General features: G+C 33.4%; 1 protein-coding gene across 8 annotated transcripts in view; it reads left to right on the top strand.

The window, feature by feature from the left end:
- ZNF280D (zinc finger protein 280D) overlaps nucleotides 1–18,120 on the top strand; it is a 128,045-nt gene that overhangs the window by 54,548 nt on the left and 55,377 nt on the right. For 7 of the 8 annotated variants that reach the window (XM_018054249.1, XM_018054251.1, XM_018054248.1 and 4 more), the window contains 6 exons: nucleotides 536–706; nucleotides 845–954; nucleotides 9,527–9,750; nucleotides 12,971–13,128; nucleotides 13,982–14,082; nucleotides 15,308–15,454. In XM_018054249.1, coding sequence (XP_017909738.1) covers nucleotides 536–706; nucleotides 845–954; nucleotides 9,527–9,750; nucleotides 12,971–13,128; nucleotides 13,982–14,082; nucleotides 15,308–15,454 — 911 coding nt within the window. The remainder of the gene's footprint in view (nucleotides 1–535; nucleotides 707–844; nucleotides 955–9,526; nucleotides 9,751–12,970; nucleotides 13,129–13,981; nucleotides 14,083–15,307; nucleotides 15,455–18,120) is intronic. The other variant, XM_018054253.1, reaches the window with a different exon arrangement.

The following is an 18,120-nucleotide window of genomic DNA, read 5'->3' as shown; positions in this document are numbered from 1 at the left end:
TTTTGAAAGCCATGAGTAGACCACCTCTTTGCTAAGTGGACAAAACTAACTTTTCATTAGACATTTTAAGTTCTTAAATAAAAAGCTTCTAAAGTCTGTCTCTAAAAATTTTTTTTTTAATGCATTTACTTAAGCAACTAAAGTTAATTCATTTGTGGGAACTTAGTTTGCATATGCTTTGTGTTTTAAGTTTTTTTTTTTTTGCTTGACATATTTTGCTCTGCGTTCTTTCATAGTAGTTATTCGTATATTTATTTGAAGCCATATTTATATTTTCCCACATAGAAAGGTATTTTATGAACTATTTGATTATATATTCTATATAATAGATATTTCATAGTTTCTTTTTATCCTCTAACTTTAGATCACATCAATTTTTTCCATTATTTATTGTTACTTATATGATATGTTGATTATATTACTTTTAATTTGACTCCAAAGTATTTTTTAATTTAGCTCCAAAGTATTTTTACTTAGTTGTGAGCAATATTCTGAAGACTTTAAAAATATTTTTCCACTATTTAAATCATTGTAGGTATGAATGAAAGTTCATTTTTATCAAAACGTCCTTCTACTTCTGAAGTAAACAGTGTTAACCCAAAAAAGTCTAAACCCAGTGAAGGTGTTTCTGGAACAAATTCCTCAGCTGTATTTTCTTCAGTTAAATCTCTTTCAGTGACATCTCCCCAGGCTATGCCATCAAAAGGTAAATATGAAATGTGGCATATAAAAAAAATTACAATATATATGAATTATAGAAATTGTAGTACAAATGATTAATAGTGGTTATTGAAGGTTAAAGAGTGATGAATTTTGAATTGTATATATTTTGAATTTATTTTAGGTACAAATACTTCATCAAATCAGTCTAAAAATGGAACACCTTTTCCAAGAGCCTGTCCAAAGTGCAATATTCATTTCAATCTTTTGGATCCTTTGAAAAATCACATGAAGGTAAAACTTTTTCAGAATTTAATTTTAAAAAGGTTTGTAAATCCTTAAAAATACTGATTAATTTGTAGTAAATAATGATTTGTTCAGCTTTTGAGATAAATATTCTTGTGATATTTTCATATAAGGTAGAAGTTCATATTCATAATCATTGTTTTTGTGTAAGATGAAGATCCCCTAGAGGAAGACATGGCAACCCACTCCGTATTCTTGCCTGAAGAATCCTCAAGAACAGAGGTGCCTGGCGGGCTATAGACCATCAGGTTGCAAAGAGTTGGATGTGACTGAGTGACTAAGCACAGCACAGGAAAAGATTTAAAAATTTCTTCTGAGTCATCAAATTTTAAAAACCAAGTTCATATATATTATGCCTACTTGTCATATTCTAATTATAAATGAAAATAATGCATTATTCAGAATATCTTATTTACTACCTTACACATATTTGAAACTTCTTAAAAATAGGCATTTTATAATGTGTTTAATGTTTCATATAATGGCTTCCCAGGTGGCTCAGTGGTAGAGAATCTGCCAGAAGACTTAGGAAATGTGGGTTTGATCCCTGGATTGGGAAGATTCCCTGGAGAAGGAATGGCAACCCATTCCAGTATTCTTCCTGGAAAATCCTGTGGGCAAAGCAGCCTGGCGGGCTACAGTCGATGGGGTCGCAAAGAGTCAGACACTACTGAGCACTCTTGCATGCAGTATTTCATATAAGTTAACAGTTCCTTTAGATATCTTTTTTGTTCATGCCAACATGTGCATGTCACATTACACAATGAAAGTCTTAGTTTTACATTAATTTCAGCACTCAGACATAAACTCCAAATGGTAGAGCATTTCATATGAAGTCATTGTTTTAACTCAGTCCAGAATATAGTTTGTGTAATGATTATAAATTAATTTGAGATTCTTACTGATACAAGAAGCTTCTGAAATTGGAGTTTAAGGAATTTTCAAAGTACAAATGAATAGGTTTAGGTAACACTTCACTTAAAATATTTTAGTAGGTATTACAGTACCCTGCTATGTCTGTGTAAAGATAGCCTGTATTCTTCTTCTGTGCTGGGTATAAATGGAAGGAAGGGGTAAAGAGAAGAGACAAGGCAAAAGGCAGTGTAGATCATGTGGAGAAAAGAAGGAAAAAGGATGCAATGGTATGGAAATATCTCAAGAAGGATTCTTGCTCACTGTTTTAGTGATTGACAGATCTCTTGAGATTGAGTATTTTATGAAAAAGAGAAGTAGAAAAAAATAAAAGAACTTCTTTAGAAATTCAAACATTGTCTCTTCATTTACATACAAAACTGTATTTGGTCTGTCACTATTAGCTTGCAGTGTGTACTCTATGATAATTGCACTTTGTGCTTTGTTTTTATATGAGAATTAACCTGTAGAAACCTGCTTTCAATTTTGCTGTTTATGTAATATCTTGAGATACCTGGGGTTTTTTTTTTGTTGTTGTTTTCTTTTGTTTTACATTTTGGACATGGGGGAAAAAAGAAAAGTGTAAATTCTTTAGTTATCTTTAATTATTTGAGTAGGTAATATATGATTCAAAATTTAAAAGTTTACAAGGGCATACAAGTAAAAACTCTTATCCTTATCTCTTATTTACCTGGTTTTCAGTGTGACTCTCAAAGAAAATAATAGTTATAATTAGTTTTTTTGTTTTTAAATCTTCCCTGGTCTTCTTTCTGCATAAACAAGTGAATACAAATGTTCTTCATTTCTGTTTCTTACACAAGCTATAACATATTATATATTTGTACCTGGTGAGACTGGCAGTCATTTTCCAAAATGTAGCTTTACTTCCAAAACATATTATACCCTTCTTTGTGATTACTCATATTAGAAGTAATCACAACTTCATATAATATTCTATAATAAAACACTATATAATATTTTTTAAAAAGGACAGAATCTCTTGAAATGGAAGATAGCTCTAAGACATATTATTGAATTGAGTTGAATGTAATATGAATAATTTATGATATATTTATGTCATAAAAAATCTTACAGAATAATCACTAAATCTTGCTCAGAGAAGTATAAAATTATGAAGACTTTTATGTTCTAGATTGTATATTTTATACATAAACAATAATTTGTAATAGTAGTTTCCATTTTGAAAAAATAAGTTTCTTAGATTATTTGTAGATGACTATATTTTGCTTTTGTTATAAATAGATGACTATACCTCAGAAATATTGTTTTCTTTCAATGAAAAATACCTAAAACATAATTCAAATATGCCATAATAATAAGAACCATATAATTATTTGAGACCATGGAGAGACTACTGAGCTTTAAAAACATCATTTATTCCTTAGAAAATTATTTTTCTTTTTTTTTTTTAGAAACTAAACATATACTTTATATTCTTTGGCTGCTCTTTGTTGCTATGCATGGGCTTTCTCTAGTTGTGGAGAGTCAGGGTTACTGTCTAGTTGCAATGTGTGGACTTTTCATTGCAGTGGCTTCTTGTTGAAGAGCACAGGCTTCAGGTGTGCAGGCTTCAGTAGTTGGAGCCCACAGGCTCAGTCGTTGTGGCTCGTGGGTCCTAGAGTGCAGAAGTGAAGTGAAGTGAAGTGAAGTCGCTCAGTCGTGTCCGACTCTTTGCGACCCTGTGGACTGTAGCCCACCAGGCTCCTCCGTCCATGGGTTCACCAGGCTCAGTGGTTATTGTTTGTGGGCTTAAGTTGCTGTACGCCATGTGGAATCTTCCTGGACCAGGGATTGAACCCATGTCCCCTACATTGTCAGGTGGATTCTTATCCACTGTGCCACCAGGGAACTAGAAAGTTCTTTGAGACAGACATTTTTATCATTGTGTAGAGCCAGTTAGTTGGTGTAACTGAGGTTCAAACCTTTAATGGTAAAAGCTCAAGTTCTCAAATACTTATTTTTATCACCTTTTGACAAGTGTATGGGCTATTTAACTTGAAGACAGATATATTAGTTCTTTTTTAGGGTATGGAATTAGATATTTATTAACCAGATCTAGATTATTTAGATTATCTAGATTATTTAGATTTCTGTGTCTTCACTTAGTTTTTGTCTACTTGCTCTGTCATGGATTGAGAAATAACACATCTCAATCCACATCTTTCAGTACCAATATTTTCTTTGGTATATTGCAGTTCTTTTTTAAGATTGTTGATATTATTTGTGATACAGATGAATCTCTTTTATAACTATACTGTGAACGTATCCTTTAGGATTTTTATGAAGTGTCCTTTTTTGTCTTAAGGTTTGATGCCTTTTAGACTCACAACCTTTGTTTTCTTCTGGTTTCTATTTGCCTAATGTATTCTTTGTTTATCCTTTTATTGATATTTTCAACCCTTCTGAATTGCTTTGTTTTAAGCATGCCTCTTGCTTTAAGTAGAGAGTTGTAATCCTTTGTAATCCTACATGAAAATCTTCGTTTCAGTAGTTGATTTAAATTTCCTTGTTTTCATTGATGTGATAGGTTTATTTGATCTTGGTTCTGTCACAATTTTTTTTAACTAAGTTGAATTATCTTTCTTTCCTCTTTCACTCTGTGGTTGCTTTTTTTGGATTTTTAGAGAAGTTGTATATTTTTTTTTCATGTTTATCCTCATCCTTCAAGTTTGAATGTTATATGATTCCAGTAGTCTTCTATTCTTATGGCCATTCTCTCCCGTTAAAATTGATTAAAGTAGCTCTAAATTTCCTATCCTTAACCCCATTCTTATTTTTTCCTCTGCTACCGGTATTAGTCAATATTATCTTTCTGAATATACTATTTCTTTGTACTATTAAAAATGCTCATACCTGTACATCTTTATTTGGTAATTCTAAATTATATTCCTTGATGTGCTGCTACCATGTGGAATCAATCTGTGAACTTTCTTGACCTCATATTTATTGTCCTTTTACCTCCTTTCAGTTTTTATTTGTAGGTTATATAATTTTTCCATTGTCAAGGACATATACCATTTTCAGTATTCTTTACCTTATTTTTGTACTTGTTTTAATCCTTTTCCACTGTAAATAGATTCAATGTCCATCACCAGTCTTTTCGTCATGTTTCCTTTGGTTATCACTTGTTTGATTAAAGTTCATCTAGTAATTTTTTCAAAAAGAGCCTGGAACAGTATTCTTTGAGTTCTTTCATGTTCAAGACATTTGACTATAGTTCTCTAAAACTTTAAATCTTAGCCTGGTTCTCATTTCTTAATTTTGCTCTCTTGTCTTTTGTATATTTTCTGTACTTTGCTTTCCTCTCAGTTACTAAATCCCCCAACCTTCTTCAGCGCACCTTTTCCATTTTTGGTTGTCAGTGGTTTGTCATTCAGCTTTTTTTTAATAGGGATATGAAACATTGTTTATGTTTATTTTAAAAATCTGGTCCTATCTTAGTTTTCTGTAGGAAAAAAAGAAAATGGAAGAACAGCCAGCAGTTGATCATCAATTACGCATTTATGAGTATTTAGGGTAATAAACTTTTATAGATGTACTAAATTAGACATTTCTAAAGAATATGAACCTTGCAGCATATTTTACCATAGATTACGTAGATTCTTTTGTCGATTTCAGAATAGCCTCAGTTCTCAAATATGACTCAGAATAACTCTTCAGTCTGAAAACCAAAGTTTTGAGTATAAAGATTATCCACAGTTGTAATTAGAGACACTATTCTATTATGTAATTTTTTGCATTATAATTTTCCTGTTGATGTTTGAGATCCATTCCCATAGTAAAACCACAGAGAAGCTAAGAAGTTTTGTCTATCAAAATGATGTTACAGATGCACATCATTTGTAGTAAGACACATATTTTAAATCATTTTTCTAATAGTGCTGGTGAGTTTACTCTGACTGGTCTTTTTCTCCATTTTTCCTTAAAGTCAAACCCAACATTTTTAGACAGAACTTAGCTTTCTAAAGTTCTTTTAACAGTCCAAGTTTCCTCAGTTTGAACTCTTAAATATTATGTGTGTCTTAAGAAGAATCTATAAATATAGGTAGCTAAACCTTTCTCATTTCCCTCTTTTTATTGTGGTTTCATTTCAACTGTGTCTTTCAGAGTGTAGACCACATAGGATCATATTGTATTAGAGAACTAATGTACTTATCCTAGTTTAGTTTATAGGTGCAACCTTAACTCCAGAAACAAATTATACCACCTTTGGTCAGTTCATTTTATTTATTATTTTTTTCTCTCTTTTGGAGGATCTTTTAAAGATTTTTTTTTGGTGTGCTTTTTTTTCCCCCCCTTTAAAGGTTTCAGAATTGACAAATAAGCAAAATAAGTTCAATCAAAGGAAATGTTATAGGTCTTTCATATTAAAAGCCCAGTTTCTCATGTGACATACGAAGTTTCACCAGTAATGAAGCATTTCAATATGGCAGGAGAGGAAGATATTATTTTTATAAATGGAATAGAGTTGTGTTTAGATTGTCAAACTTTCTTATGATGTGACTAACTTACTAAATAACATGTTTAGGAAGAGTTTTAAGTCAATGGTTTAAATTGTAAAAGAATTACATAGTTGTTATTGTTCAGTCACCCAGTTGTGTCTGACACTCTGTGACACCATGGTTTGTAGCATGCCAGGCCTCTTTGTCCCTCACCATCTCTCAGAGTTTGCCCAGGTTTGTGTCCATTGCATCAGTGATGCTATCCAGCCATCTCATCCTCTGATTCCCATTTCTCCTTCTGCCCTCAATCTTTCCCAGCATCAGGGACTTTTCCTATGAGTCAGCTGTTCGTATCAGATGACCAAAATACTGGAGTTTCAACTTTAGCATCAGTTCTTGTAATGAGTTTTCAGGGTTGATTTCCCTTAAGATTGATTTGTTTGATCTCCCTGCTCTCCAAGGGACTCTCAAGAGTATTGTCCAGCACCACAGTTTGAAAGTATTAATTCATTGGCACTCTGCTTTTTTTATGATCCAGCTCTCAAAACTGTATGTGACCACTGGGAAGACCACAGCCTTGACTATACAGATATTTGTTAGCAGAGTAATGTCTCTGCTTTTCAACACACTGTCTAGGCTTGTCATAGCTTTCCTGCCAAGAAGCAGACGTCTTCTGATCTCATGGCTGCAGTTACCATCTGCAGTGATTTAGAGACCAAGAAGAGGAAATCTGTCACTACTTCTACCTTTTCTACCTCTATTTGCCATGAAGTAATGGGGCCGGATGTCATGATCTTTGTTTCTTTAATATTTAGTTTTAAGCCGGCTCTCTCTCTCTTTACCCTCATCAAGAGGCTCTTTAGTTCCTCTTCACTTTCTGCCATTAAGTGGTATCATCCACATATCTGAGGTTGTTGATGTTTCTCCCACCTGTCTTGATTCCAGCTTGTAACTCATCCAGCCTGACATTTTTCATGGTGTGCTCAGCATATAGATTAAACAAACAGGGTGACAGCAGACAGCCCTGTTGTACTCCTTTTTCAGTCGTGAACCAATCATTTGTTTCATAGAGGGTTTAACTGTTGCTTCTTGACCTGCATAAGGTTTCTCAGGAGACAGGTAAGATGGTCTGATATTCCCATTTCTCTTAAGAGCTTTCCATAGTTTGTTAATGATCCACACAGTCAAAGGCTTTGGCCTAGCCGATGAAACAGTAGATGTTTTTATGGAATTCCCTAGCTTTGTCTATGATCCAGCAAATATTGGCAATTTGATCTCTGGTTACTCTTTCTTTCCTGTGTGGCAATAAAAGGAGTTCATGATCTGAGCCACAGTCAGCTCCAGGTCTTATTTTTGCTGACTGTATACAGTTTCTCTACATTTGGCTACAAAGAATGTAATAGATTGATTTCAGTATTGGCTATTTGCTGATGTCCATGTATAAAGTCATCTCTTGCCTTTGCCCTGCTTCATTTTGTTCTCCAAGGCTAAACTTGCCTGTTACACCAAGTATCTTGGACTTCCTACTTTTCCATTCCAGTCTGCAGTGATGAGTAAAACTTTTTTTGGTATTAGTTCTAGGAGATCTTCTAGGTCTTCATAGAACTGATCAACTTTTTTGGCATTGGTGGTAGGAGCATAGACTTGGATTTCTGTGGTGTTGAATGATTTGCCTTGAAAATGAACTGAGATCATTCTGTCATTTTTGAGGTTGCACCCAAGTACTGCATTTCAGACTCTGTTAGTGATTATGAGGGCTACTTCATTTCTTCTAAGGGATTCTTGCCCATGGTAGTAGGTATAACGGTCATCTGAATTAAATTCGCCCATTCCCATCCATTTTGGTTTACTGATTCAAAAGATGTCAGTGTTTATTCTTACCATCTGCTGCTTGACCACGTTCAGTTTACCTTGATTCATGGAGCTAACATTCCAGGTTCCTATGTAATACTGTTCTTTGTAGTGTCAAATTTTACTTTAACCACCAGATATCCACAACTGAGCATCATTTCCACTTTGGCCCACTCACTTCATTCTCTCTAGACCTATTAGTAGTTCTCCTCTGCTCTTCCCCAGTAGCATATGGGACACCTTCAGACCTGGGGGACTCATCTTTTGGTGTCATATCTTTTGTCCTTTCATACAGTTCATGAAATTCTCATGGCACATGTACTGGAGTGGATCCCTCTTCCAGTGGATCACGTTTTGTCAGAACTCTCCACTATGACCCGTCTGTCTTGGTGGCTCTACATGTCATGGATGATAGCTTCATCAAGTTATGCAAGCCCATTTGCCATGACAAGGCAGTGATCCGTGAAGGGGGAATTACCCAGGTGGCCTGTTAAAGGATATAGATTTCTGGGCCCTACCTCTAGACATTGTGGTTTATTGGTCTGAATTGGACTCAGCATTTTGACAAACATTTCTGGTTTCTCTAATGCAAGTCTTCCCTGGATTCCCCTCTGTGTAAAACTGCCTTAGAGAAATTCTAAAACTGAAAATTTATAGAATAAATTATCTTGTTGAAAGAAAAAGGTTCATATGTGAAAGTATTCCACCTTAGAACTAGTTTATATGACACCTTGATTTTACTCACTAGAAACTAAAGTTTCCCTTCAAATATATGAGCATTCTAAATTTCAAGCTTTCAAGATGTAGCTGATGCTTCTTTATTTTGTCCTTACATATTTTCTAGCGTCTTGAGTCTTGGGAATGGCAGATTAACTGTACTCAGTGTCCAGTTCCAACCAGATAGTACAAAATTTAGTATATCACTTGATAATTGAGCATATACATTGTGGCATGTAAAACTACATTTCTGTTCTATACTCTTTATGACATGGATATGAATAATTGTTTATTTAATTTAAATATTATTAGATATTTACATATGAAAAGGTACATTATAAGGAAAAAACTATTAGATCAATATCTAAGTCCTGCTTTTAAGATTTTTCTTTTTTTTCTTTAAAATTGTTTTAAAATTTATTAAGATCATAGATATTTATTGTTTGAATGTTTTAGAGTATGTATATGCAGGGCAAGCTTTTGGCAAAAATTTTTCCAGATATATTACCAAGCACAGTTTTACATGATCTTACCTTAGTTGTAAATAAAGAACCATATTTTGGTTTCTAATTTTTTAAAGTGATAAATAAGGCTTCTGTTTTTTTTTTCTCTTGCAGTACTGTTGTCCAGACATGATAAATAACGTTTTGGGGCTGGCTAAAACAGAAATTTCAAGTACAGCAAATAAAAATAAAACTGTTGATTCAGAAAAAGGAAAACTGATTATGTTAGTTAATGACTTTTATTATGGGAAACATGAAGGAGATGTCCAGGAAGAACAGAAGACTTACACAACCTTTAAATGTTTCAGTTGCTTGAAAATTCTTAAAAATAATATTAGGTATGTAAGCATTTATTTTTATTTCTGTTTGAAAATAGGAATGCTACAGGTTGTATCTTTATCTTGCATTTTTAATGTTATTCTAGATAAGTGATTTTAACACTTTGAGCTAAGCACAAAGGCAAATTATTTTGTTGGAAAGGTTTTGTTCTTTCTTAGATATTAGACTTGACTCTTAGATCCAGTTAATTGTGTTTCTTTAAAATAGCTTAAAAAGGACAAACTATATTTTAAAAAAAATAATTTATTTTCCCTGTATTATCAGTGATGTAGAAATTTTCATGAGATAAGTTTCATAGTTAGCTGCCTTTGAATTTTACTTTTTTCATATCACAAGAACTACTTACTGGTATTTTGTCCACTTTGACTTCTTAGATACTCATGCTCAAATCTTGCAATTTATAATTTTTGGAACATTTATCTTATAGTGATCTTCTTGGGAGAAGTACCAGTTCTAGGAAATATGGCTGTTTTGATTTTAAATTTAAGTCCTTTAAGAGATTTAATTTCAGTGGAATTTTGAAATTTGTACACATATATGCTTTACATTTTCAGAATTTATACTTTGTAATCTTTGAGTTACATGGCATATTAGTAACTGTCATCCCATAAATAAGTTAGTTACAAGATTTAAAAGACACATTGGTTGATATTTTCATTGGTTACACAGCTTGACATTTATATTTGGTAAGGTTTTTTAACATCATTTTATTATAAAAATTTTCAGCATTCAGCAAATTTAAAAATATTTTATAATAGATACAACTGTATACTTATCATCTTGATTCTACTGTTAACATTTAACTGTACTTGTTTTATTGTGTATCTAGTCATCCTTTTCTTCAGACTATTTGGGGTTTTTTTATGCATTTCGAAGTAAGTTGCAGATGTCTATGTATTTCTTCAGGTGAGATGTGTGTGTACAAAGATATAAAGGCATACGTTTTTTGTTTATCCCTCATGACCATTATTATATAAGCATTCTTAGGCACCTATAGGTTACTTCTAGATCCAGCATTATTTTATTTTCCTGTGAGTTCTTAAGGTCTGAAAAGAAGCATATAGAAAAACCCTGAAATAAACTGTGATAACTCCTGTAATAATAATTTTTTATGATAGTGCTTTATAGTTTTAGAAATTCTTTTACATATATTATTTCATATGAGTTGTCACATTTATCTCCTTTCATCAAATTTTAACAGCCATTAATAGCTAATGGTCCCAGTAAGTTTAACAGAATGAGCATTGTACTTTGTGATATAATACTGAAATAGTCCCCTGGAGCAGGAAATGGCAACCTGCTCCAGTATTCTTGCCTGGAAAATTGCACGGACAGAGGAGTCCAGTGGGCTATATATATAGTCCATGGGATTGCAAAGAGTCAGACACTGAGCATGCACACACTGAAACAATATTACAATAGAACCTGGTCTCCTACTTTTTATAATTTTACCACTTTAATAGTAAAACATACCAGAAGAATCGTGTTAATATAAAATGCATAGAAATATGGCTTCCTGGCTTAGTTCTTTGTTATACTTAAATGTTATATATATGATATTAGAATATATTTCAGTAGTTGTTTTTTTGGATTTTCCTTTGAGAGTAACACACTAATAATAAACATATGAAGGTAAATTTTCTTTTTTATTATTATTTTACAATACTAGTTACATATTTCTAAAGAGTCCTAATACTAGAAATTTTAAGCACACAGCATCTGGGAACATCCTGGAATTGAGTGTTTTGAAATACTGATTGTTTGGTAAGCATAACCTTAATAGGAAACATTTTATGACCAAAGAAGTTATACATGTTAAGTAATATTTCACCTTGACAGTAGAAACTGGGAGGGTAAATTGATGTTTGTAGAGGAATGGTAGGAAACTGATAACTGTATATTTCTATTCTCTTCCCTGTCAGGGTATTGTGGTATGGTTTTTTCCTCCCCTACGTTGAGTGTCACACAAAACATGTTTATTTTATTTTGTAAATATATTTGCAAGATGTTTGTGTTTTTTGGTTTCCTTGTTTCCATTTGTTGGTTTAAGTAGTATGTTTAAGTAGTATGAGATCCTGATGGGGGCTCATGTTAGTTGAGAGAAAGCATGCTCATTAAGAGATTATTTTATATAGATACACTTTAATTTTGAAAATTGTAAGCTGAGAGGTTAATGGCTTATGACATTTTCTCTATATGTAAATATTTAGCCAAGACTAGGATTTACAATAGGTGTTTGTAGAGCTGGTGTTAAAACCAAAGGAATACTAAAAGATATTGCAAAGTATACCATAACCTGTACTAAAGAGTAGTGTTATGTGAGATGTGAAAAAAAAATGCTGTAACATTTATGATGATTGCTATCCAGATGGATAATATTATCACTTAGTTTCAACGTTATTTCCTTTAGTGTCTCAAAGTGAGTAATAGTTAATAGTTGACCCAGTCTAAAAATTGTTATTTTGATTGAATAACTTTACTTTCAAATTCACCAGAAAGCTTCAGTAAGCTCTTTTAAATAGGTATTCCCATTTATATTGTACTCTCTGCTGTTGAAGGTCATAGTTCCTGCTCATAAGAAGCCTTTTAGGGAAGCTGAAATAGCAGAATGTAAAACTGAAAAATGGACTTTGCCTACAAAGGGCGCAGTCTGCAAGTTAAAGTGAAGTCTTCGGTAACAGTAAACCAGTATCATTAAATAAAACAAAAGGTTCTTGTAATTGTAGGCATTAAAATTGCTGTTACATGCATTTAAAAACCAAGACACAAGTAAAAATGCCAGTAATTTGTCTTTTAAGCAGCTGGAATCTATTGTATATTTTCAGAGCCTTAAAAGATTTCTCTCATGATTCTAGCTGATTTTAGTGGCAGAGTTTCCTTCCTTTCAGTATTTTATTTGAAAATGTAAGTAGTATTTCTTATATGGAGAAGAAATCTGCTGTTTTATATTTAAAAAATTTTAATAATCTGAAATGATTACAATAACAAATTTGTGATATTTCAAATTAATGCTAATAACTATTTTAAAACAAACATGAAAATGTGTTTACTTAGCTACTTAATGAAAGTGATTATATAAAGTGCACACTCTTCTAGAGGACTTTAAGGCTTTTGAAATTTTATTTTCATTAATTTATAATTTTAAGATTTAGATTCAAGTACTTGTGAGATTTTTGTTCTTAAATCTGAATTTTTGCACCTGTTGACAATCATTGATAGGTTTATGAACCACATGAAACATCATTTGGAACTTGAGAAGCAGAGCAGTGAAAGCTGGGAAAACCACACCACCTGCCAGCACTGCTACCGTCAGTTTCCCACACCATTTCAGCTGCAGTGTCACATTGAAAGTACACACACACCCCATGAATTTTCTAGTAAGTTACAGTTTCATTTAAGTATTGCATATTTGTTGATTTTTAACAATATAAACTCTGAAAAAAGTTTGTTACTGAACTCTGAACAAGTGTGGTAGAAAAAGAAGAATAAAAAAACAACTTTGGGATTTGAGAGTAAAGTTGAAAAAGTTAATTTTTAACTTATACAGTCTTTTTAATAAAATTGGTTACTGAAATTCCATCTTAATAATTCATTATGGTAAATAACTTGTGCATTACATGTGGAGGACTAAATTAGAAGGCTCAGATCATAGTTTTCAAAGTGAAATCAATGCCCTTCTTTTAAACTTGAGTAAGAAAAGTAAATACAGTGTTAGTTAAAATCAAATGCTTTGGATCAAAACAGCTTGGGTTCAGATCCAAGCTCTGCCTTGTAATATGTGATCCTAATGTGATCTCTAGCAGGTCACTTAATATTTGAATAATGGCGATGATAGAAATATCTGCTTCATAATGTTTTGATGGGAATTGAGTGAGTTAGTCAAGTCCTTAGAACTGTGCTTGGCCACAGTAAACAACTATGGAACTGTACACCATCACCACCACTGCCAATATTACTACTACTACTATTATTATTAAACTGTTATACTATTTATACTATATTATACTGTTATTATTATTGTTACTACTACTATTACTATTATTACAAAATGAATTGTAAATGTATATATCTGATTTTGTTTCTTTGCCTTGAGAGGATGTTTTTTAAAAACTAAAGTGTAATTGGCATTTAACATTGTATTAGTTTCAGGTGTACAATATAGATTGAATAGTTATGTGTATGTATATATATCTTAAAATGGTATAATGTCTTTTTTCCCCCCACTTTTAGCCATTTGCAAAATATGTGAATTGTCATTTGAAACAGAGCATATCCTTTTACAACATATGAAGGACAATCATAAACCTGGTGAAATGCCATATATTTGCCAGGTATATACATATTTTATTGTATATGTCATGTTTGGTTGGTTTGTTATTTGTTTTGGTTACAAGATTTAAACCTATTAAGCCAGGCTTCTCTGATAGCTCAGATCATAAAGAATCTGCCTGTAATGCAAGAGACCTGGGTTTGATCCCTTGGTTGGGAAAATCCCCTGGAGAAGGGACTGGCTACCTACTCTAGTATTCTTGCCTGGAGAATTCCATGGACAGAGGAGCCTGGCGGGCTACAGCCCACGGGGTTGCAAAGAGTTGGACATGACTGACTTTTACTTTCAGGCCAGGCATCAGCAAATTTTTTGTATAAAGGGCAAGATAATAAATATTCAGGTTTTGATGATCATAGGTTTCTGTTGGAACAAATCAACTCTGCCATTGTAGCACAGAGGCAGTCATAGACAATAAATAAATGAATGGATGTGACGGTGTTTCAATAAAACTTTATTTATGGACACTGAAGTTTGAACTTTATATAATTTCCTTGTGTTATGATATATATTCTTTTATTTTTCTAACCATTTTGATAAAATTAGTTGCTAAAATTAAAATCTATTTTATAAATAACTTATTGGTAGAAAGTCTGTTGGCATAACTCATATATTGTTGTGTGGGGTTAGCAGAGAGTTGGAATTGACCCATAGGCCATTGTTTGCACACTCCTATATTAGACAAAGAAAAAGCCCTGTGGCGGAAAGACAAACATAGACTTATCTTAACCTACAGGGAAGAATATAGGCATACAAAGGGAAATATGAAATGCTTTTAATTCAGAGGACCATACCAAATGCTTTGGGACAAGTTCTTTTCCAGAATTTGGAGAAATGGGAAAGTAAGGTAAAAATAAACTGTCATTCCATAGCCTGGAGACCATTCATAATCTAAGGAAAGATGCTGTTTTATGTAGCAATGAGAAGGAACTTTATAGGACCAGAGGTGTCAGAGTTTGATAATTAAAGTCAAGATTGGGGGTGATAAAAAATCTGATAAAAAAAGAGAATCTAGTTATATTTTGAGAAGTATCCTTAAGCTTTGAAAACTAACTCTTCTGTTTCAAAGATTATCTTTTGATGTTTTTATTAATAGGATTCTAGGTTATGTAGGCATTAGACTGAATTAATAGTACATAGTGTTCTTCTGAATAAGTTACCTATCACTGTTACATTGAAATTGGATATCATTATAAATTTTCAAACTAAACCAGATATTTTTTTTGTAGGTTTGCAATTATAGATCATCATCATTTTCTGATGTAGAAACTCATTTTAGAACATCTCATGAAAACACCAAGAACTTGCTATGTCCATTTTGTCTCAAAGTTATTAAAATTGCAACACCCTATATGCATCATTATATGAAGCATCAGGTGAGATCTGCCAGTTCTTATTCATTTATGTTATTTTAGAGAAAAGATAGATTATGACTTAGAACATTGTTTAGATTTGTTCTGCAAGGGAAGCAGCATTGTTCTAAATGACATGATTAAGTTACAATTTATGCTAAGTTACTGGTGAAACTCCCACTTCTTTTCCTTGCTTCCTTTCTGGTGATACTATGGTTCATACATGATAATTCTGAAAGATAGTTAGGAATACTAGGAAATCTTGAATTGAAGGAAAAAAGAGAAGATGAGTGGAGGAATATCCAAAAGAATGGCTATTTCAGAGGCTAAGAGTAGGACTGGGGAAGGTAATTATCAGGAGCAGGGGAAAAGATGAGTTTGAACTGATAAAGAAAAGGTTGATGGCTCATAATCATGTTTTCTTCTTTCTCTTCAAACTGTATTTCCACTTTTCACCCCCATATTATAAGAAGACATTTTGGCATCATTGACCAGGAATGGTCTTTTATAGCTGCCCAGAAAATAGTAGTGACACTTACTGCTGATATATGAACTCTGACAGAGAACTATATTTAGCTCTACTATGTAATTTTGGGGACCCAGTATTAGTGCTTATACCTGTGTCTTGAATTCTGATATTATGCTTTCTGGTTCTTTTTCTGAAGCAATTAAGTCATCTTTTGTTTGGGCTGAAAAGTTTAATGCAACACTGCACCTGTTCTTAAATACTTGAAAGAACACTAACAGTGCCTTTGCCAAAACCAGAAGTCAGTGGATTTATTGAATCTGATCATGTTACCAACTTTTGCCACCTCACAGATTAGCTCAGTGCGTTTTCTTGTTACTGATTAAACTGGCATGTCAATTTTTTCAGCATTGGTGGTCACCTTGCTTTCCATTCTAGTCATTAGATAATCATGAAATTGTCTTGTGGTTTTTCATTGGAAAAGGTCATAAAAGTAGAATTTCCTAATAAATTTGGGATCACCTGTGCTGTGACTGACAAAATGTCATCACGTGTGTTCTGACAAAGTGTGGTCCACTGGAGAAGGGAATGGCAAACCACTTGCCACAAAGTATTCTTGCCTTTAGAACCCCATGAACAGTATGAAAAGTCAAAAAGATAGGACACTGAAAGATGAACTGCCTAATATGCTACTGGAGATCAGTGGAGAAATAACTCCAGAAAGAATGAAGAGACGGAGCCAGAGCAAAAACAGCACGCAGTTATAGATGACTGGTGATGGAAGCAAGGTCCAATGATGTAAAGAGCAATATTGCATAGGAACCTGGAATGTTCAGTCCATAAATCAAGGCGAATTGGAAGTGGTCAAACAGGAGGTGACAAGAGTGAACGTTGACATTTTAGGAATCAGAGAACTAAAATGGACTGGAATGGGTGAATTTAATTCAAATGACCATTATATCTACGACTGTGGGCAAGAATCCCTTAGAAGAAATGGAGTAGCCATCATAATCAACAAAAGAGTCCAAAATGCAGTACTTGGATGTAATCTCAAAAACGACAAAATGATCTCTGTTTGTTTCCAAGGCAAACCATTCAATATCAAGGTAATCCAAGTCTATGCCCCAACCAGTAATGCTAAAGAAGCTGAAGTTGAACAGTTTCTACGAAGACCTACAAGACCTTCTAGAACTAACACCCCAAAAAGATGTACTTTTCATTATAGGGGACTGGAATGCAAAAGTAGGAAGTCAAGAAACACCTAGAGTAACAGAAAAATTTGGCCTTGGAGAACAGAATGAAGCAGGGCTAAAGCTAATACAGTTTTGCCAAGAGAACGCACTGATCATTGCAAACACCCTTTTCCAACAACACAAGAGAAGACTCTACACATGGACATCACCAAATGGCCAACACTGAGATCAGACTGATTATATTCTTTGCAGCCAGAGGTGGAGAAGCTCTATACAGTCAGCAAAAACAAGACTGAGAGCTGACTATGGCTAAGATCATGAACTCCGTTCATTGCCAAATTCAGACTTAAATTGAAAATACGGAAAACCACTGGACCATTCAGATATGACCTAAATCAAATCCCTTCCGACTATACAGTGGAAGTAAGAAATAGATTTAAGGGACTAGATCTGATAGAGTGCCTGATGAACTATGGATGGAGGTTCATGACATTGTACAGGAGACAGGAATCAAGACCATTCCCAAGAAAAAGAAATGTCTGTCTGAGGAGGCCTTGCAAATAGCTGTGTAAAAAAGAGAAGCGAAAAGCAAAGGAGAAAAGGAAAGATATACCCTTTTGCATGTAGAGTTCCAAAGAATAGCAAGGAGAGATAAGAAAGCCTTCCTCAGTGATCAGTGCAAAGAAATAGAGGAAAACAACAGAATGGGAAAGACTAGAGATCTCTTCAAGAAAATTAGAGATACCAAGGGGACATTTCATGCAATGATGGGCTAACTAAAGGACAGAAATGGTATGGACTTAACAGAAGCAGACGATATTAAGAAGAGGTGGCAAGAACACAGAGAAGAACTGTACAAAAAAGATCTTAACAACCCAGATAATCACGATGGTGTGATCACTCACCTAGAACTAGACATCCTGGAATGTGAAGTCAGGTGGGCCTTATCACTATAAACAAAGCTAGTTAGAGGTGATGGAGTTCCAGTTGAGCTATTTCAAATCCTAAAAGATGATGCTGTGAAAGTGCTG

Source organism: Capra hircus, chromosome 10 (genome assembly GCF_001704415.2).
Source record: "Capra hircus breed San Clemente chromosome 10, ASM170441v1, whole genome shotgun sequence".
Taxonomy (NCBI): Eukaryota; Metazoa; Chordata; class Mammalia; order Artiodactyla; family Bovidae; genus Capra; species Capra hircus.
This window is presented reverse-complemented; position numbering and strand designations above follow the sequence as displayed.